The sequence below is a fragment of the Vombatus ursinus genome, unplaced genomic scaffold, assembly GCF_900497805.2.
Source record: "Vombatus ursinus unplaced genomic scaffold, bare-nosed wombat genome assembly UNPS02011353.1, whole genome shotgun sequence".
NCBI classification, from domain to species: Eukaryota; Metazoa; Chordata; class Mammalia; order Diprotodontia; family Vombatidae; genus Vombatus; species Vombatus ursinus.
Genome location: NW_020951131.1, coordinates 1,649,835 through 1,671,379, shown reverse-complemented (window position 1 = coordinate 1,671,379; position 21,545 = coordinate 1,649,835). Strand labels below are relative to the sequence as shown.

Sequence of the window (21,545 nt, the reverse complement as noted above, 5' to 3'; positions counted from 1 at the left end):
GTGTGTGTGTGTGTGTGTGTGTGTGTGTGTGTGTGTGTGTGTGTGTGCGTGTGTGTGTATGTGTGTGCATGTGTGTGTGTACAGGCGTGGCATGAACATGTTGCTCCGGGGGTGTAGGTACCGGTAGGAAGCCAAGAGGCCAGCAGACAATAGACCTACCAAAGCATAAGACTTAGCAGTTCAACCTGGGCCACGTAGGGGACTTTTCTGTGTCAAGGAATACACCAACGGTAATAACCTTTGGTAACAGCAGCACATTCCTATTAGCTGAATAGGAACTATGTGAGATTATGCACCCCAGGGGTCTGATTTTGAACTACAAAAGGAGAGCAAGTTGGGTTTCAAAAGGACGGTGATAAAATTCTCAACTACTGGTCTGCTCTGCTCTCTTCCCCCAGCCCTGCCTGCTGAAGGAGGGAGCTCCTCTCCGAGTCTGTCTGGGGAAAGGTTCAAAGGCATTCTGAAATGAGACTGAGGTAGACATATGCCGTGCTTCAAATGCACCCAAACCGACGCTTTGTGGAAATTGAGGCTGAGTGGAAAAGACCAAGACTGAGGTTTTTTTCCCCACTTCAATTTTCGGAGCACACGGATTTAATTATCACATAAGGTGGAAATGGGGCAGTCAGAGTGGTGGAGTGCCAAGAAGCTCTGGAGGGGCTTCTGAGTCAGAGGACTTGGGTTCAAATCCTGCTTTAGACACTGGTTATGTGTGTGACCTTGGACAAGTCACAAAAGAACCTCCCTGGCACTCAATTTCTTCCTCTGTAAAGAGAGGTGGACCAGATCAATGATGTCAAATTCAATTAAGAAGAAAACCACAAATTAACATAATTTTTGTTGTATTGTATTTTTATTTACTTTGTTAATCATTCCTCCATGCCATTTTAATCTGGAGTTGTGGTCTGGGAATCTGACCTCCCCCCTCCCACTAGATGACCTCTGTGAGCCCTTCCAGCTCTCAACCTACAATCATATGTACCCTCTTTTTTTAAAGTATTTTATTTGTAATTTATGGAATAAAACAAGTATTTTTGGAACATATTATAATGAAAAAAGGTGACTGCAGATGAAACTGAAAATCTATTATGTCCAACTGGCTATTCCTTTTAAATATATAATAAAGTTATCATGTAGATTTCTTTTTCCTTCTTCCCTTCCCCTTCCCCCCACCCTACAGATGGCTTTATACAAAGTTGGCACCATTAGCTGTAGAGATCTTGGATAGTTTCTCCTCCCCATTTGGTGATGGATTTCTACTGATGCAGTTACACTATTCTCTGGCTGCCCATGTGAGACTGCTGGCTTGGGTAGAGCTGTCAGTCTGAAGTCATGATTGATCTGGGAACCATAACTGAATCTGTGACCTCAGCCTCATTAGTTCCAGATTCAGAAAAGCAGGGAGCTCCAGGTTAATAACCATATCTTCCGATGGAATTCTGGGCAATACAGTATTCTGTCAAAAGTAAGACCCACAGTGTCTTCTCCCAGTCAAGATGAAATACAAGGATTTTCACTCCAACCAATCATAATGCCACTTGGGAAAGAAGGCAAATGAAGACCATGAAAGAACCAAGACTGCTTAGCCTGAGAAAACAAGATTGAAGGAGATAGGATCTGTGGGTTCAGGTATCTCAAAGGTCGCTGTGTTGAGAAAGGGATTAGCCTTATCTCCAGGGAGCAGAACTAGGAAAAAGGGGTTGAAGTGGGAAAGAGGCAACCGGAGGCTGGACGTTGGAGAAAACTAGCTGCCAGTGAGCTATCCAGAGGTAGGGGAGACTGCCCCAAGAGTTAGGGGAGTCCGTTTGGCCAGATCTTCAAGCAGAGGCTGGATGACGGCTTGTTGCAGATGTTATAGAGAGCATTTTGGAGGGCTGGGGAGGATGTGGGTGGGTTAAACCGGTTGGCCACCGAGGCCCTTACCCAAGCTAAAATTCTGGGAAATGAATTTCAAGTAATTACCTTAAATTAGACTGGAGGAATAGATCTGCTCAGGTAATGTAAAGTTATCGAGCTGAGGAAGTTTCTGGAAAGTTGAGATTTAAGAAACAGTTTTTAATCAAGCCTCAGGGGGCAGGACCAGAAACACCTGGTTTGGTGATCACAAATTGCTTAGCTAGCTCTCCAGGTTTAATTCTCTCTTGGCTTTGCCCAATGAGACCCAATCATCAGGGCCAAGGCCATGGCATCCATCCTGAGGTAGCCTCATTGTCATCCTCATCATTCTCATCATTCCAGTGCCCATTTTTTTTTTCAAAAACCAGAAGGCTTACAAAGCACTTTCCTCAAAAGTACTACGCAAGTCAGGAAGTGTCTGTAGTCTCATTCTTTCTTTTAGTATTATTCTTACTTCCAAGAGGCAACTGAGTAAGAGGCAAGAGAACCGACTAGCCCTGGAGATCAAAGCTCTCATCCCTAGACTGCCTCTAGGCGGCTGTGTGCCCTTGGGCAAATCACTGACCCTCTGCCTTCATCTGCAAAACTGGACGCCATGACCTTGAGGGCCCCACTCCACAGAGCTAGGCCGAGAACCCAGGTTGTTTACCTTAGAGTCTGTGTTCTTTCCGTGACATCTTTCTGCATCCTTAATTCCAGGAACAAGGTGGAACTTTTCATTAACAGTGATGACTGGGAAAGGGGAGGCCTTAAGTCAATTATGGATTTGTAAAAAATGTTCCAGCTGAAGTCGGGATGAGGGTCTCTAAGAGTACCAGAGAGAGCATGACGACCTTCTATCAGAGTAGAGAAAGGCATCCTTTTCCCAGGATGCCCAGACATCTGTCTCTTGCCCTCACAGCCACAAAGGAGGCAGTTGTAGAAACCCAAGGCCGAGGAAGTCAGGTTTGTCCTCTGGGGTCATGCTAAGGGAGATCACGTGTTCACATCTGAAGGAAAACGAGGCTGTTTGTATACCATGTAGACACATCTGAAGACAATGAAAGCCTGGACCCTACCCTCTCCAGGACTTCCAATCAACGTGGAAGTAAGGAGCAAGCCAAGTCAACGTATTGTGAAAAATACGTTCACTAAAACAGTGGCAGTAGCATAGGGCACCAGAAAGAATGTACAATTTGTTGTTAGGAAATACATTTAAATCCTCGGCTATTCACAAGTCACTAAATCTCTCTGGGACTCAGTTTTATCATCTAAATAATGGGAATAATGCCTTTCATGTAGAGGTTCTTAACCGGGGGTCCACAGACAGCAGGGGTCAGTGGACAGATCTCAGTAGTTCCTATGAATGTAAGTGGGAAAAATTACATCTTTCTCTCAATATAATTGGTTTCCTTTGTAATCCTAAGTATTTTATTTTCCACATTATGTGGGGTAGGGGTCTTTAGGTTTCAGTGAAGGTGGTGCAGTGGATAGAGCCTGGAGTCAGGAAGACCTGAGTTCAAATTCAGCCCCAGACACTTAGCAGCTGTGTAACTCTGGACCACCTCCTCCTGCTAGATACTCTCCTCTCCCTGAGTTTTGTTTTTGTTTTTGCTTTTTTTTTTTTTTTGGTGAGGCAATCAGGGTTAAGTGACTTGCCCACGGTCACACAGCTAATAAGTGTCAAGTGTCTGAGACCGGATTTGAACTCAGGTTCTCCTGACTCCAAGGCCAGAGCTCTGTCCACTGCACCACTTAGCTGCCCCATCCCTGAGTTTTTCTGGTGCCACCCTGTCAGTTCTCCTTCTACCTGACCCTACTGCTCTTTTTTTAGTCTCCTTTGCTGGGAGATTATGATTTGCTGAGGGACTCACAGGCAATAAATGTCAGTGGTGGCATAGGAAGCCAGGTCCCCTGCTTCCAAAGCCAGGACAAAGACAAAAATGCCCAGGAGAACATGGCAGGAATAGCTTGAGATCAACATTGATGGAGGGATGCCTATATGGTGAGGTGGCGGTTCCATCAAACTATCTAAGCAAATAGTTCCAACACTGAGATATTTGAAGTTTACCTGCTAACATTATGATGTCATCTGCCCCTTCTACATGGGAAGGATGCTATATGCACAGGTTATCAGTGCCATTGTGTTCTCATCAGTTTTCCTAGTAGTGGTGATGGATCCATATTCCTTCTCCCCCCATGACCATCCCATTCAGGGCTCTGGTTCCCACTTGTATGTACTTCTGAGTTGATTAACTGGAGTCAAGGGTACCATCTATGACCATTAAAATAGAGAGACCATCTTGTGTGGTCCACACCAGGATCAGACCCATCACCTTGGCATCAGCAGGTCTGTATGCTAACCAACAATGCCAGCATGACTAACACCAGCTTCTTTGCTGTCTAGTGGTAACCTCTAAGGCATGTGGTGAGAATCAGCATTGAGCCTCACCATCTAAATGGAATTACGTGGTTTTTAGCCTTTTTTTTTTTTCACAAAGAAGATGCCAAAACAGCTATGTTGTAGGTGTAAAATAGCATGTCCCCTCTCCTGACATTTACCATATTGCTTCTGCCTTTGATGAATCATGGCATGAGAAAGTTTCTCTAAAATTTCATGTGAGCATTTCTCCCAAGCTGGGCTGACATTATTATTATAGCCATGCCTGATTTGTACATTATGAATTCAATTTGCAAGAGTATGCATGAGAAAAACCAAATCCAAAAGTGCTGATGGTGCATTCAGGTCTTTGGAGCACTCCTCCAGTCTGTCTGAACGCTCGCTTTAAATCACAAGACTATTTGGGAACTGAATTAACGGCTTCCCTCCCATTCTTGTTCCTCATGTGAAGGTGCTTCAGTGTAGCTCCTGAGAGAGGCCGCGTAACCTTGAGTACTCAGTAAGGAGAACGCCTGGTTTCAATTAAGGACATGATCTAAAAATAACTCCTCAGAAAACAAGGGCAAAGCCATCTGTGCTATCTCGCCAAAGATCTCATGTTCCTATAGATTCTTTCTCACATCCCATGGGTTAGGCCGGTTAGGAAAACTTATCCCAAACCACATGAACAGGAACTGGGACAGCCTAAGCAAAACCTATCTAGATAGAGCATTTCGACATATACTTCAAATGTTCATGAACAAATTGATAATGTGTTTTAATATTAATGCTACCCAAAGGGTAACAAAGAAACATATTGTGGACATGAGGAATATGTGAAAAATTCCATAGGAAAAGTAACCCAAAAAGTCGTTATAAAAGGAATGCATGAGTGTAAAAGAAGGTGGGTTGCACATATCATTGGTGCCAAGGTGAGTGAACAGTCCATGTTCTCCAATCCCTTGTGTGGGACCATGAAGCTGTAACATTCTTCACATTAATTGAATGTTGAGATGGGCTCAGTGTCAAGAGCTCTAGAACAGGGGTTCTTAACTTATTTTTGTTCATGGTCCCCTTAGGAAGACCAGTGAAGCCTTTTGACTTTTACTCACAATTATGTTTTCAAATGGGTAAAATAAAATACATAAGATTGCAAAGGAACTCAATTATATGGAAACAAAGATGTAATTTTTCTCATCCATGTTCACAGACCCAGTAAAATCTATCCATGGGTAAGAAGGCCTGATCCAGAGGAAAGCCCAGAACATTGGGTAGATCCCACAATGGAGGATCATAGGAGAATATAGAGAAGAGTTGTTCATGATGAGAAGGTGACTTACAACCAACACTGTTGAAATGAAAGCCCACATGGATGGGAACACAGTTCTATAGATATATCAAAGTATCAAATATTAATCTGAATTGATTGAAAGAAATTAAAAACCTATATTCTCAAAGAATTTTAATAGAAGAAAGGACATAAGGATTCCTTTATAAAAAGTGTGTTCAATTTAAGATGTTGGTAGATATGTCAGTAAAAACTACACGTTAATGAAATTGACAAAAATGGATTATTTGAAATGAAAAGTCCTAGTTTTTTCACATGAAAAATTCAATACTTCTATATCTAAGTACATAATACCTGGCTTTCTGACAAAAACCAATGTTCAATAAATGTGGAGAATGCTGTAGCCTCATGGTCCCACAGAAATTATACTGTAACACCAAAACAATATGGACTCTTATCTTCTTCCAAACAAAGCCTTCATTTCACATGTGTAAATTCATCACAGCCAGGGAAAACGATATTAAATAGGAACAATGTAAAGTTGGTATTCTAAAATGTACAGTAAGGTCAATTGAAAAATTCAGAAAATATTTAGAACTGACCTTAGGTGGGATGCTACTGAGTGGACTCCATGGCTCTCCATTCAGAAGGGAGGGGCTGACGATCTTGTACCTGCCAGGATGGTCCCTGGTTCTTGTTGGCGGTTCAGAGGCTCCCAAGAGGCCCCCCACAATCACACCTGCAGTCAAAGACAAACAGCCCGCAGGTTTATATCTTAGTGGAGAAGGGTCCAGCATAGGCATATTACTGAAATGACTTGGTTTCCCATATATATGTGTGCGTATATATACACATATACCTATACCTATATATATGCATATATACATACACACATGTACATATGCATATGAACATATTCATATACACACACACACACACACACACACATACAAAATTTGTAAAATTAGAACTAGAAGGAAATCCAGCCTCCTTATTTTACAGAAAAGGAAACTGATGTCCAGAAGCATTAGGTTACTTGCCTTAAAATGGCATTTCTGGGATTTCAACTCCAGTCTTCTGGCTCCAAATCCAGTGTTCATTCCTCTGAACCTACCCTTGCCTCCTCCATAGTCCCTAAGCTGGGCCTTGAAGGAAGGGAAGACAAGGAGGAAGTGTGCTCCAGCATGAGGGACAGCTCACACAAATGTGTAGATGTGGGACAGGGAAGGGGACTATGCCTTCCAGATCACTAAACTGCACACACCTCTTCACCTAGCAATATATCTACTAGCCCTCTACCCTGAAGAAATAAAAGAAAGAGGAAAAGGACCTATGTGGACAAAAATATTCACATCAGCTCTTTTTTTTTTTAAGGCAATTGGGGTTAAGTGACTTGCCCAGGGTCACACAGCTAGTAAGTGTCACGTGTTTGGTCTGAGGCTGGATTTGAACTCAGGCCCTCCTGACTTCAGGGCCGGTGCTCTAACCACTGCGCCACCTACTTGCTCCCATCAGCTCTTTTTGTGGTAAGAAAGAACTAGAAACTGGGGAGATGCCTTTCAGTTAAGGAATGGCCGATCCCATAATGTAGTATGAATGTAACGGAATACTATTGCACTATAAGGAATGACAAAAGGGATGGTTTCAGAGAAACCTCATAGACTTGTATGAACTGATGCAGAAGGAAGTGAGCAGAACCAGGAGAGCAATTTGCATAACAACAGCAACATTTGTAAAGACCTAAGAACTCTGATCAGTGCAATGACAAGCCATGTTTCCAGAGGACCAATGATGAGGTATGCCACCCATCCACCTCCCGAGAGAGGCAGCAGACTCAAGATAGAGAAGGAAACATACCTTTTTTTTTTTTTTTGCATGGCCTATGTGGAATTTGTTTTGGTTGAATATGTATATTTGTTACAAGCATTCTTTTCTTCTTATTTTTAATGAAGAGGTAGGATGGGAGAGCAAATATATGCTTATTAATTGAAAAACAAAGTTAAATTCAAGCTTAAAAAATCATCCAGTGGGCCAAGGTGGTAGGAATGTAGAGGGCAAGGAGGGGCGTTGTGATCACCAGCCCTGGAAAGATAAGAAGGAACCACGGTGGGACAGGCTGGGTAGAAAGGCAGGCCAGGAATGTACATTTTCCCCTCTGGGCAGCAGGCAGCCAATATTAAGCTAATTCCCTTTGGCCACACTTTACTGAGACTAATTTGAGCTGCTTCAATGAGTCACTTAAATTCAGGGTGAGTCTGTTCACATCCTCAGTCTTGGCTGCTCAGACGGACCAGGCCAGTCTCGGAAAGAGCATGTGGTCCACCCAGTGGGACGCTGTCTTCTGCTGCCCCAGCTGTCTGTCGAATTCAGTCTTTACCTATAAAGACACCCTCCATTTAACCCCATCTCCATAAAAATGGCCCAAATGTCATCGTAACCTTTTTCTTTCCTCCAGAGTGCCCCTATCTTTTTTTCTTAAACAAATCCAGTTCTAGCTTTTAAACAAATTCTGCTGATGAGGTCAGCTCCTGGCTTTTTCATTATATCCTATTCTATCCCATAAGGTGAAGGATGATCCCAGACTTCCTCCTCTGCAAGCTCCATTTCTTCAGCTGGTCCTCATAATTTTTTGGGTCTGACTCATAATCATGCAGTTTTAAGTTACTAAGGACTGCACATTTATTGGGCACAAATGGTATTGAAATTTTAATCCTAGACATTTTACAGGTCCCTGAATACTTTTAAAGCCACACCATTGTATCATTCTTTTGGTGGAAGTCTGCAGTTATATTCAGTTTAACAAGTTAGATGAAGATTTTACAAAGGATTAATACTCAAAACTGTTGGCGGTCTGAAATTAATTGTCTCTCCAGAAACTCAGGCTAGGCATAGCATGTCTCCTAAGAAGTGTCCAGAAATAGAAAAAAAACGGAGTCCTAAGACAGAACTAGGGCCACGTAACCCAAAGGGCAGACCACTCATCCATTCACCCTTTGGAAACTTTCTGTACGGGATGCTTAAAGAGGAATCTTTGGTTACAGAGGTAACACATTAATCAAACTAAATGATTATGAAGACTGAAAATCGAGAGTAACAAATTGTCAGTTTTAAACAGATTTATCTGAATTTCCCTCTTATCTATAGACTCCTGCCATGTGGAAAGCTAGAAAGAATACTAGATTTAGAGTCCGAGATCCTGGGTTCAAATCCTCTCTCGGTCACTTAGTATTTGCATACTTAGGAGACAACTTAGTTTAATAAAAAGAACACTGAATTTCAAGTCTGAAGACTTGTCTCTACACTCTGTCTCTTAGGACCTGTGTGACCTTAGGCAGGACATCTAATGTCACTGAATTTAAGTTCCTCACCTGTAAAATGAGAGGGCTAAACCAGACCATCTTTAAAACCCCTTCAAGCTCAACATCTATGAGCCTATTGTACTTTGAGGTACTATTTCTACTTTCTAAGCCTCAGTTTCCTCTTCTGTAAAATGAGAAGGTTGGACTGGATATTACCTGAGGTCTTTCTAGTCTTCAAAACAGAGCTTTTGCTGAGATCTTTTGTCAGTTCTCAAAACAGATTTTTGGGAGCAGATAAGCCTTATCAGTGCTTAAGTGAAAGTTAACAAGCATTTTCTTTTTCTTCTTTTTGCCATTTCATCAGCATAGAAATAGGATCAATTTTTGTATTATGAACTATATGTCACAGATGCTGACAGACATTAAAATTTTAACATACATTGTGAGGCAATCGGTGCAAAGACTGCCCCTTTCATGACTAAGGTTGAAACAGTAAAAAATAACATTGGTCAAGAGAATATTGTATCTTTTGAAGCTGGAAGTTCTTAATGCTGATCTACGTACAAAACAATGATGTTAGAAAATTACCAAAAAAAAAAAAAAACCAACACAAAAAAAAACCAAGCATTTTCTAACTCTAAGTCAGAGTTGTCTTGGGCAATAGGCTTTGAATCAGCACGAGACACAGGTAGGCAAAAGAATAGACAAGTTTAGCACTCCGGCTTTGGTTTGTGCCCTCTGTGGGTTATGGTGTACCCATAGCTCTGGTGGCTGTGCACTGAAAAAGGTGATAGCTTGCATTTATGAGGAAGAGGCTTGATAGTACTCACTCATCATCACACATGTGTGTATACATGCACATATACACACACGTATGTATATATACTTATTCACCCATACATTTGCATATACATATACATGGATGAGTATATGAGTAGCACTTGACTTCTAGCTTTCTCCTGTCTCTGGTCATCATACTTAGAAACTTCCAATATTCATGTTTGTGTTCTTTTTGTCGTTGCTAGGATCATGCACCTCCTCACCTCCTATGAAATAAGAATTCCCATTCTTACTCAAATGTAAAGGGTGTTGGCCACGTCTGGGCCCTCATCATCCTTTAAACCAGCTCCATCACTTCCTATTCTATCCTATAAGGTAAAGGATGATCCCAGCTCTGAGTTTCTTTTCTTCAGCTGGTCTTCATAATTTTGGGGGTCTGACTCAAAATCAATCAGGTAAAGGCTACGCTCGCTAGCCCCCAAAGCCTTCTTTTCTGCACAGAGATTTCGTGATGGACCACTCATAGACTTTGTGAGAAGCAGACGGTTCTACAGTAGAGTGAGTATTCCCAAAGGATACTCAAATCCAAAGTCAGTCTGAAGAGCCCCTAAATCTTGTCTGCATTCTTCTCTGTGCTAGCAGTTCACGGTGAAGTTTAAGTGAGTTTTATTGGATTGAAATTAAAGCTGCATCTGCATACCCAATGCCAAGGACGAAAGAAGTCTGTTAACCAGTTGTTTCCCTGATTGCTGTAAATCATGTACAAATATCCAAATATTTAGAACCATATAGACAAAACATGCAGATGACCGAACACTTTGGCTATATGATCTGGTGCCCTATGGACACAACAAATAACATATTTGAGTCAACCAACAGGCATCCATTAAGCACTTAGTATGTGCCAGACACTGACTGGTCTCTGTGCCAAAGGAACAAAGAAAAGCAACACAGTGATCACTGCCCTCTCTGCTCCCATTTAAGGCTTATACAGTGGAAAGAGCACTGAGATTAGCTAGAGTCAGAGAACTTGGGTTTGAATTCTGCCTCTGCCACTCACTGTCTCTGAGATCCTGGGCAAGTCACTTAACCTCTCTAGGACTTAGTTGCCTCCTCGTAAAATGAAAGAGGTTTCCCTAGATGGCCTTGGAAGTCTTCTGTAGCTCCAGACCTAAGATCTTGAAAGATGCTTTTGTCTCTGAATAGTCACAGAGGACTTAGTGAGTAGATGGGAGACGGTGATGATCTTTGTCAGACTTTACACAACCCTTTTAAAGACTGAGTCAGGGGGAGCTCTGTCTTTATCCTCAATGTGCACAGATCATGAAGCCATGTCTGAGTTCTCAGGCATCAGAAGTGGTGCAATATCCTCCCAGAGGTGTTTGCCATCACAATCCCCTTTGTAATAAGGTTTGCTTATGTATTTATATGCTGAGTATTTCTTTAACATCATGCAAATAAAAATGTTATTTGTGCACCATGGCTAGACAGAACGGATTCCACACAGCTGGGAGATATCAGGGTTTCTTTTATAGAGTCATCTTAGTGACAAACCATAAAAGCAAATCTTGAATGATTTGTACGTAGTCCTGGATAACCAGGCAAACAAAAGAAAATATGGCCTGATAAAATATACAGTTTGCATACATTTTATATTTTATAATATTTGGGCACCAACAGAACCCAGTTGGCTCAATAAAGACAGTAACAGTTTACATTAGCAGTAGAGGTCCACTTTGTACACATTTACAGAAATAGCCTCTTTTTGCACTTCTGATTTTTTTTAATGTTATACTCTTTAAGCTTCATAAAGGAAACAGCCTTTTAAATATTTTTATTTCTAACATTGATGTCTTTTGGAACAATCAGCTCTATCTTTTTTACAGAAAGCTTGAGTCTATTTCACTATCCTTCCTCTCTTTAGACGGAACTGAGCCAGGCCAGGAGGGAAAGCACAAGGCTGTTTGCCTCTTGGGGTGTTGCAAAACAACTGGAAAGTGGGAGGGGGGCTGGGGTGTTGACCTTGGGAATGACTGTAAGTTTACATTTGGACCCTATAGATAACCATAGCCCAGATCTTCCTTACATCCTAATTTCTAATAATTGCTGGATCTTTTATAGATTTCTCTATTGGTTCTCATCTCATTTCCCTGTTGTTTTTGTTGTTGTTTTCACTTTCCCTTCATCATGAAATTTGAACAATTAATTTTCCTAATATGTCTGTACCCTGATTCACTTTCCATCTAGACTGTAGGGTCTTGGAGCACCCACTATCTACCATCCTGCTCCTTCCCAGTTTCCTTTCCAGGACTTCTCAGTTCAATGCCTCTACCCAAGCAAATGGGGAGTATCTCCTAAGGATCATTCATCTGGAGCCAGAGATGCCTTAGAGGCCATCTAGACCAAGCTCATCATTTTACAGATGAACAGAATGACATGTGGAGACGTGAATTAGCAGAAGCAGATTTTGAACCTAGGTCCTCTGACACCAAACCCACTGTGAGAGAGAGGGAGTGATTTCTGTCCCTTGTTTTTGCTTTGTTCACCTTAATTGTATCTCAGTCCCAATTCCATGAAACCTCTGAGGACAGGCCCGTGTTTAGTACTCAGGTAAAAAATATAAACCTAAATAACCTAATAATAAGAAAATAATAGAGTTTCTGTTTCTGCCTACATCCTGCTAAGTCAAACCTCGGTGGATTTCAGTAGGCCATCGAGGAACACATGACCAGGAGATAGATAACCAGGGAGGACAAAATCACCCATCAACTTAGGAAGACTTGAAGAGGAAATAATTCACAACAAAACACATACATGCTGTTGAACAGGATGTGGGGTCCATTCAAAGAGCCAAGAAAGAGTTGGACAGAAGGAAGGGAGGGAAAGGGCTCATGGCTAGCTTTCCCTACAGAAGGCCAGCATCTCTTCAAGACTGGAAGAGAATCATGAAGATATTTACTCTAAATTGCAAATTGCCTTTAAATCACTGAAAAAAAAGGGTGGCCTGGAATACTCATTTATCTCATCCAAATGATCTGGCTGAGCCCTGGATAGAAGTCCTGTGGACCTGACAAAGGAGCTTATCTTTTCAGGGCAGTTCCAGGATAAAGACAGGCCAGCTGAGAACAAAACGTTTTTTAAATCCCCCCTTTTTCAGATTCATATCTGGATCTCAGCAAGATAACATTGTCAAGTTTTCAATCTATTTCTTTGTCAGTTACTCAAGTAGAAATATATAAAGAGGTAAGAGAGATGATTGGTAAAGAAAAGTACAAAATCAGAAAAGGTTAATTAAGGTTTAAAATCATGGACAGGCTCCGGAAATTCAATTGTTTAATGAAGTCTAAAGTGACCAGAAGGGACGGCAGTGAGGGTTCCCTTGAAGAAGATGAGAAAGGGACCTGCCCAGTATCTCCGGTGCTCATTCAAATGAATAAGGCGGCTCATGGGATCAAGACCTAGAAGGACCTTGAGAAGTCAGCTAGCCTAACCTCCTCATTTTACAAATGAGGCAACTGAAGCTCAGAGCAGCTAAGTAACTTGTTCAAGGTCCCCTACGTAGTGAGCAGCATCACAGTTTTAGAGTTGTCATCTTGTCTAACCCCATTTTACAGATGTGGACATTGAGGTCCAGAGATTAAGTAACTCACTCAACTTGGCACAAATTAGTAGGTGACAAAGTCAAGATTTGACTAGAGGTGCTTGGGTTCAAGACTCAGAGCTCTTTCAACTACATGAGGAAAATAAGTAAGTGTAATACAAATTACTGTTGTTTGTCTTTTGTTTTCAAAGAGAACCAAAGACATCACAAGTCTGATGTCTTGACGTCCAAGTGAATGGATTTGAGTGAGGCGAAACTGCACAAAGTCATCAGCCTCACTCTCTCTCTTCCAGAGTCATCAAAGTCCAGCGGTATGACAAAAGTCAAGATGACTAACAATGAAAAATTACATGTAATAAAGGGCCATGGAAAGATAGATTAAAAATCAATTGGAAACTAAATAATCTAATCCTAAAGAAGGAGCTGGTCAAACAACAAATCATTGAAACAATTAATAATTTTATTGAAGAGAATGACAATCATGAGACAGCATACCAAAATTTATGGGATGCAGCCAATGACTAATTAAGGGAAATTACATACCTCTAAATGCTTATGTCAGCAAAGTAGAACAGATCAATGAATTGGACATGCAACTAAAAGAACTTTAGAAAAAGAACAAATTAAAAATCCCCAGTTAAAAATGAAATTAGAAATTCTGAAAATCAAAGGAGAGGTGAATAAAATTAAAAGAAAATTATTGAATTAATAAATAAAACTAAGCTGGTTTTATGAAAAAAAAACAATAAAATAGATAAAATTTTGGTTAATATGATCAAAAAAAAGAAAGAGGAAAACCATATTATCAGTATCAAAAATGAGAAAGGTGAATTCACCGCCAATGAAGAAGAAATTAAAGCAATAATTATGAGCTATTTTGCCCAACTGTATGCCAATAAATCTAACAATCTAAGTGAAATGGATGAATATTTACAAAATATAAATTACCCTGATTAAGAGAAGAGGAAATAAAATGTTTAATAACCCTATTTCAGAAAAAGAAATTAAACAAGCCATCAATGAACTCCCTAAGAAAAAACCTCCAGAGCCAGATGGATTTACAAGTGAACTCTACCAAACATTTAAAGATTAATTAATTCTAATACTATATAAAATATTTGGAAAATTAGGTGAAGAAGGAGTTCCACCAAATTCCTTTTATGACACAAATATGGTGCTGATACTTTAACCAGGAAGAGTTAAAACAGAGAAAGAAAATTATAGACCAATTTCCCTAATGAATATTGATGCAAAAATTTAAATAAAATATTAGCAAAGCGATTACAATAATTTATCACAAAAATAATATACGATGACCGGGTTGGATTTATGCCAGGAATGCAGAGCTGGTTCAATATTAGGAAAACTATCAGCACAATATCAATAACAAAACCAACAGAAAGCACATGATTATCTCAATAGATGCAGAAAATGCTTTTTAAAAATACAATACCCATTCCTATTAAACACACTAGAGATCATAGGAATAAACGGAGCTTTCCTTAAAATAAGTTGTATCTATCTAAAACCATCAGCAAGCATTATCTGTAATGGGGATAAGCTAGAAGCTTTCCCAATAAAATCAGAGGTAAAACAAAGATGCCTATTATCGCCACTATTCTTCAATATTATACTAGAGGTGTTAGCTTTAGCAACAAGAGAAGAAAAAGAAATTGTAAGAATCAAAATTGGCAATGAGGAAACAAAAGCTATCATGCTTTGCAGATGATATGATGGTATACTTAGAGAATCCTAGAGAATCAACTAAAAAACTACATGAAATAATTAACAACTTTAGCAAAATTACAGGATATAAAATAAACCCACATAAATCATCAGCATTTCTACATATTACCAATAAAGACTAGCAACAAGAGATAGAAAGAGAAATTCCATTTAAAATAACTGTAGACAATATGAAATATTTGGGAGTCTACCTGCCAAGACAATCCCAGGAACTATGTGAACACAATTACAGAGCACATTCCACACAAATAAAATCAGATCTAAACAACTGGAAAAAATATCAATCATTCATGGGTAGGCTGGGCTAATATAATAAAAATGACAATTCTACCTAAATTGATTTACTTATTCAGTGCCATATCCAATCAAACTATCAAAAATTATTTTGTGGAGCTAGAAAAAATAAGAACAAAATTCATCTGGAAGAACAAAAGCTCAAGGATAGTAAGGGAATCAGTGAAAAACATGCAATGGAAAGTAGCCTAGCCATACCAGATCTAAAACTATATTACAAAGCAGCAATCATCAAAACTATTTGTTACTGGCTAAGAAATAGAGTGGTAGATCAGTGAAATAGATTAGGTACACAAAACACAATAGTAAATGACTTATAGTAATCCACTGTTTGGTAAACCCAAAGACTCCCTCCAGCGTCTGGGATAAGAACTCGCTATTTGATCTCAGACAAAGAGAAAGCAAAAATGGGCCTAATTAAAAGGAACAATCAAGGAAACTACATTTTGCTTAAAGTTATCATAGACAATGAAATATTAAAATTTTTTACAGTAAGTTTTTTTGATAAAGACCTCATTTCTCAAATATATATTGAGTATAGAACTGAATCAAATGTATAAAAATAAGAGCCATTCCCCAATTGATAAGTGGCCAAAGAATATAACTAGGTATATTTCAGAAGAAGAAATCAAAGCTCTCTCTAGTCATATGAAAAAATATTCTAAATCACTATTGATTAGAGAAATGCAAATTAAAACAACTCTGAGGTATCACCTTATACCTGCCACAAATGGAGAGGATGAGGGGAAAATAGGTATACTAATGAACTACTGGTGGAGTAGTGAACTGGTCCAACCATTCTGGAGAACAATTTGGAACTATGCCCAAAGGGCTATAAAACTGTGCATATCCTTTGACTGAGCAATACCACTATTAGGTCTGCATCCCAAAGAGATCAAAGACAAAGAAAAAGGACCTATTTGTACAAAAATATTCATAGCAGATCTTTCTGTGGTGACAAAGAATTAGAAATTAAGGGGATACCCATCAATTGGGGAATGGCTGAACAAGTTGTGGTATGTGACTGTGATGGAATACTATTGTGTTATTAGAAATGATGAGGGTGATGGCTTCAGAAAAACATGGCAAGATTTGAACTGAGGCAAAGTGAAGCAAGAAGTACCAGGAGATCATGGTGCACAGTAACAGCAATGCTGTAATGATTAACTGTGAAAGTCTTGGCTACTCAGATCAATACAATGATCCAAGACAATTCCAAAGGACTCATGATGAAAAAATGCTATCCACCTCCAGAGAGAGAACTGATGAAATCTGATCACAAATTCACGTATAATTTTCCTGACTTTCTTTATTTTTCTTGCTTTCTTTTAGAAATATGGCTTATATGGAAAAATGTTCTGCACAGTTTCACATGTATAATTGATATCATATTACTTGCCTTCTCAGTGGATGTAGGAGGGGGTTGGAGTGAGAGAGAGAATTTGGAACTCAAAATTTAAAAAGAAAATAATTTTTTAAAATACATAATAAATTTGAAAAAAATTAAAAGACAAAGGCACTCAAGAATTATGAGTTACTATTATAATCTTTCCAAATCAGCTCTTTGGGCATTGTGTGTTTGTAGCTCCCAGTACCGGGCATGGGACTTTGCATAGAATAGACAATTCACAAATATCTGCTGGATCAATGAATTTTATTTAACCCAGGCGTTCTTAATCTGGAGTCAATGGACAGATTAGGAAGGAGAGGGTCTGTAAACCTGGATGGAAAAAAAAGCACACTTTTATTTATTTTATTACAAAGGAAATGTTTTCCTTGATAATCCTCCGTATTTTATTTTATGAATTTAGTCAGTCAATCAACAAACATTTATTAACCATCTGTTACGTGCCAGGCACCGTGCTAAGCACTGGAGACACACAGAAAGAAGGCACAAGACAGTCCTTGCCCTCAACGAGCTCACAATCCAATGGGAATGCACAGGCTTTCCCAGACAGGCAGCCAAAAGGGCCCATGACCCGAATAAGGTTGAAGAAGCCTTGGTTTAACCAATTTAGGCTTGGTTTTGTTGTATAAAATCGACAAGAGCCTAACAGCAAATTTTGCACCTTTAAAATGACGACTGACACAGTCATTCACTCAGAGACAGGAGGTCCAAGTCTTGGAGAGAGTTGGGTCATGGACTAAATCTCTAATGTAGCCGATGCGAGGTGAAGAAGTTCCCTCCACCACGCAGGTCTTCACCTCCTCTGCAGCCGAAAGTCTTAGAGAGCCGCCTAGAACACTGAGAGCAGAAGTGACCCGCCCAGAGACTCGGGCCTGAACCGGATCTCAGAAGCCATACGGTCCAAGCTTCTCATGGAATACTTGTCCCACAAGGTCACACGGGTAATATGTGACAGAGACAGGATTTGAACCAGGTCTTTTGACTCCAAAATTCATTGATCTTTCCCTGTCCCACTTATCAAATTAAAAATCGGCGGGAGCTGTCATCTGGAGTTAGGTGATAACTATATTCTTGGGAGGAGCGACATGAGAAGGCCTAAAACCATTCCTTATGAGGATGGGAAAGAAACAGGCTGTTTAGCCTGGAAAATAGACTTAGGGAAATAGGGACAACCGTCTTCCAGCATTGGAAGGGTTTTCAGACACAAGAGGGCATCAATGTATTCTGCTTTTCCAATGGGACAAATCTAGGTTAGCCTCTGGGTAGGTCCTATCCAACTCTGTCTATGATCCTATGAACTCCCTGTCTTGGCACTAAAAATCTGGCTATCATCTAGTTTCTATGACATTCTACAGAATCAAAATATCAGAGTAAGCTTGCCTTGGAGAAGAAGCTACATGCAGACAGACCGAATTTGAGGGACAACGTAAGTGGGCAGCTGGAGCAGTGTTGGCCCCAACAAGTATTTCTGGGAGGAGGGGCTGAAGAATTGCATTTACGCCTTCAGTTTGTTTATTGTAAATCTGACCTCCCGAGATATCAAAAGTGGGGAATTTTAGTTTGGGAACTTTCAGATAATTTGCTGTCAACAATTTCCTGCCTTATCAGGATCTCTCCCCACATCTCTGTGGGCTTGCTCAACTCCACACCAAGAAGCAGAGTGAAGCTATCAAATGCCATTTTCCAGCCAGCTGAGTTTCCAAGGCTGTCTTTGGAACAGCCTGTGCTGATAATGAAGTCATTGCTCTACTGACTTCAGCCAATAGATCATCCAAACGTCAGGTATTGTGCAATGACCATCCTCAGTAGCTGTCATCTGGTCCTTATCTTTGGCAGGTCCAATTTCTAATCTTACCCCAGCAACTGAAGCCTTGAAAGGCACTGGGTTACAGAGGTCCACACAAGCCGTTAGGGGATTTAGGGAAGGTTAGAAGAGAGACCAGGCATAGAGAATCCTCTGACAATAAGGGAGGTGGGCTTGAAAATGGATCCCTCTCATCGCCCTGCAGGAGCTTCAAAAGGAATTGTTCAGAAGCTGATTAGATTTCATTATCAATTGGTTTTACACTGGGCAGAAATTATTCCAGGTATGCCTCTCTAAGACAATGATATCTTAGTGTGAATCTCAGACCCCCACCATCTTTGACAGCTCAAGCCTCTGGGTGACCCAAGGGCAACTGAGAGATTTGTGGAGAGTGTAAAAAGGCTGCAACATCTTTCCAGGGATGGCCAGTGCCCAAGAAGTGGAGCAAGGGACATGTTTGAAGAGGTGGGCAATGAGGACAGACAGTGGGTCCACCTTTTCATGAGACAAGGGACTCAGTGCTCTTATAATGGCATCCATGAAATGGGGGAGGGAGAGAAAGCTCTCTGGTCCATTGGAAGGGTCTTCCATAGAGAAGAATGTGTAGAAGGCTCCTAGGATCACCTTTCTAGAGTTGGAAGTGAGACCCCTCTCATTTTACAGATGAGGAAACTGAAGTTGAGGATCTGTCCAGGTCGTATATGATAGAGCCGGGATTTGGGCCCAGGTAATGGATCAGAGGATCCCAGATCTATTCAACTCAACTGATAAATATTTCAAAAGTACCTACTACGTACCAAACACAGTGGGAAATGATAAAGAGACAAAAAGAGGCAAAAGACAGTTCTTGCCCTCTAGGAACTTTCGATCTAACGGAGAGAAATGTGCAAACAAATATATACAAAGCTATAGATCGTCCCTTTCTCTATATTTAAATATCTAGATCTATCTATCTAGGATAAATAGGAAATCATTAATAGTGGGAAGGCATTGGAATTAAGAGGGGTTGGGGTAGGCTTCCCATAGAAGGTGAGATTCTAGTTGGGACTCCGAGGAAGCTGGGGAGATCAGAGCAGAAGGAACCTCAGAGACCCTTGAGTTCAACTCCTTCATTTTACAAATAAGGAGACTGAGGCCCAGGGAGGGTGACTTGCCAAAGGTCATGAAGGTTTTAAACAGGAGCACCAGGATTTGACCCGGGTACTTGGACGTGCATTACTCTTTCCACAATCCTGCGTTGTGCCTCTTTCCACGTGGTGCAATGCTGGACAGAGACGACTTGGTGCAGGGGAGACGGAGCTGGCTTTGGAGGCTTAAATCCCACGTTGGATGCTTCCTACTGGTGTGACATTGGGCAAGTCATCTCAGCTCCTGCGCCTCAGTTTCCTCATCTGTGCAGTGTGAAGGGGAGGAGTCTAGATGGCCCCTACAAGCCCTTCTAGCTCTGGAGTTCAGATCTTGAGAGGCGGATGGATTTCAGCCTACACTGATGGAAGAATGACCTGTGCTGATGAAAACGCAAAGTTCCATTAGGATATTTCCACCATCCTGTGACATGTGATAAGGGCATGGGCTCAGGCACACGTTCACATACCTTTTAGTTGTTATAGTAAAATGAGTGCTGGATTTGCAATTCATCCTAGTTAGAATTTAATCTGTGTTTCTCAGACAGTTTCGAGGCAATGTCAATAATTAAAGCTCTATGCGAACATTTTGATATTACTTAGTTCTGTCTCTAAAATGTTTAATCAAGTGTATCAAAAATGCATTTGCATACTTATAGTCCTCACTTAAGAGGTACTGCCTTGTTCTGGGAAGGCTTGAGGCAATCATCACACCGCCATCTGCAACAGGAGAATCCGCAGGACCTCACTATCGTGGGAGGAAGGACACCTTCCTGTTTTGTGCCTCACTTGATGATAGTAATCAGAGAGCCCTCAAAGGCTGCTCTGCTGTCCTACCTTTCAAGGAATGATATGCAGTGGGATGGGCCAACCACAGAGCTCACCCATCTGGAACAGAAACCACAGGGACAGTTAGCTGGTCCCAGAACGCAGCAGAGGCAAAGTTATCTTAATAACTCCAAGCTCTTCCCTCAAACAAAGCCCCAGCTATTGGGCCCCATGATCGGTATTCTTTAGGGAATCCTAGAATCCAAGTCTCCAAAGACGTGAAGCTAAGGATCACACCAAGGGTGACACAGAAGTGTGGGGTCAGGGAGAGCAGGATATTATAAACAAAGGGTTATGCCCAAGAGGGATAAAGGATGCCATCCAAGAAAGGTCTGAAGAGAACACAAGGTGGAGCATCATAGAGTGAGAGTGAGGGATCACCAGAAGATGTCCAGTGTACTCCACCGGCATTTTGTGATGTCAAAAGAACTTTAGGAAGATGCCCAGAAGACTGCGGGGACCCCCTTGTAGTGAACTAATGGGAGCGTGGATGAGATGGGCACAGGGTTGACAAGCATGAAGGGGTTGCAATCTGTACCTTGGGATGGATAACTAATGACAGACCAACCCATTAGAGTTGTGCCCTGCATGATTCTATTACTAAAGAGTCATCGGACCTTCCACCTCTCTGGGACTCAGTTTCTACCTCTGCAAAATGAAGGGGTTGAACTCAGTGATCTCAGAGTCCTTCCCACTCTAAATCCAGTGATCCCATGACCCTGTATATACCCTGCCAGGACGCCATGATGCCAGCTGGTACTCTATTGGTTCCAAACACTGTTTATACGTTATCTCCTTTGATCACAGGGACTGGAAACTTGTGTCTGGTGACTGAAGCAATAAAAATGTCAGTTGACTAAGGCTGTTTCTGCCCGACACTGAGTGGGTGCAAAACTGGAAAAGTCAATTGGACTCAGAGACACCAAGGAGGATTTGCTGTATTGGGGGCAAGCAGGGGGTAAGGATCTCAAAGACTTTTACAGACCTTATCTCTTTAGATAAGTAAGTACCTTGAGGCACTTTAAGTATGATCATTCCTGTCGCACAGAAGAAGAAACTAGGCTAGGGGGGTTTAAATAGCTCGCCTCCAGTTACCCAGCTAGTTCCAGATCAGAGGT

General features: G+C 41.0%; 1 protein-coding gene across 3 annotated transcripts in view; it reads right to left on the bottom strand.

Moving 5' to 3' along the window:
* Positions 1–21,545, bottom strand: part of ADAM12 (ADAM metallopeptidase domain 12) — a 374,850-nt gene that overhangs the window by 331,585 nt on the left and 21,720 nt on the right. For all 3 annotated transcript variants that reach the window (XR_003568576.1, XM_027855904.1, XM_027855905.1), the window contains exon 2: positions 6,146–6,282. Coding sequence is in view for 2 of the 3 variants with exons in the window: in XM_027855904.1 (XP_027711705.1) it covers positions 6,146–6,282 (137 nt within the window). In the remaining variant the exon portion in view is untranslated. The remainder of the gene's footprint in view (positions 1–6,145; positions 6,283–21,545) is intronic.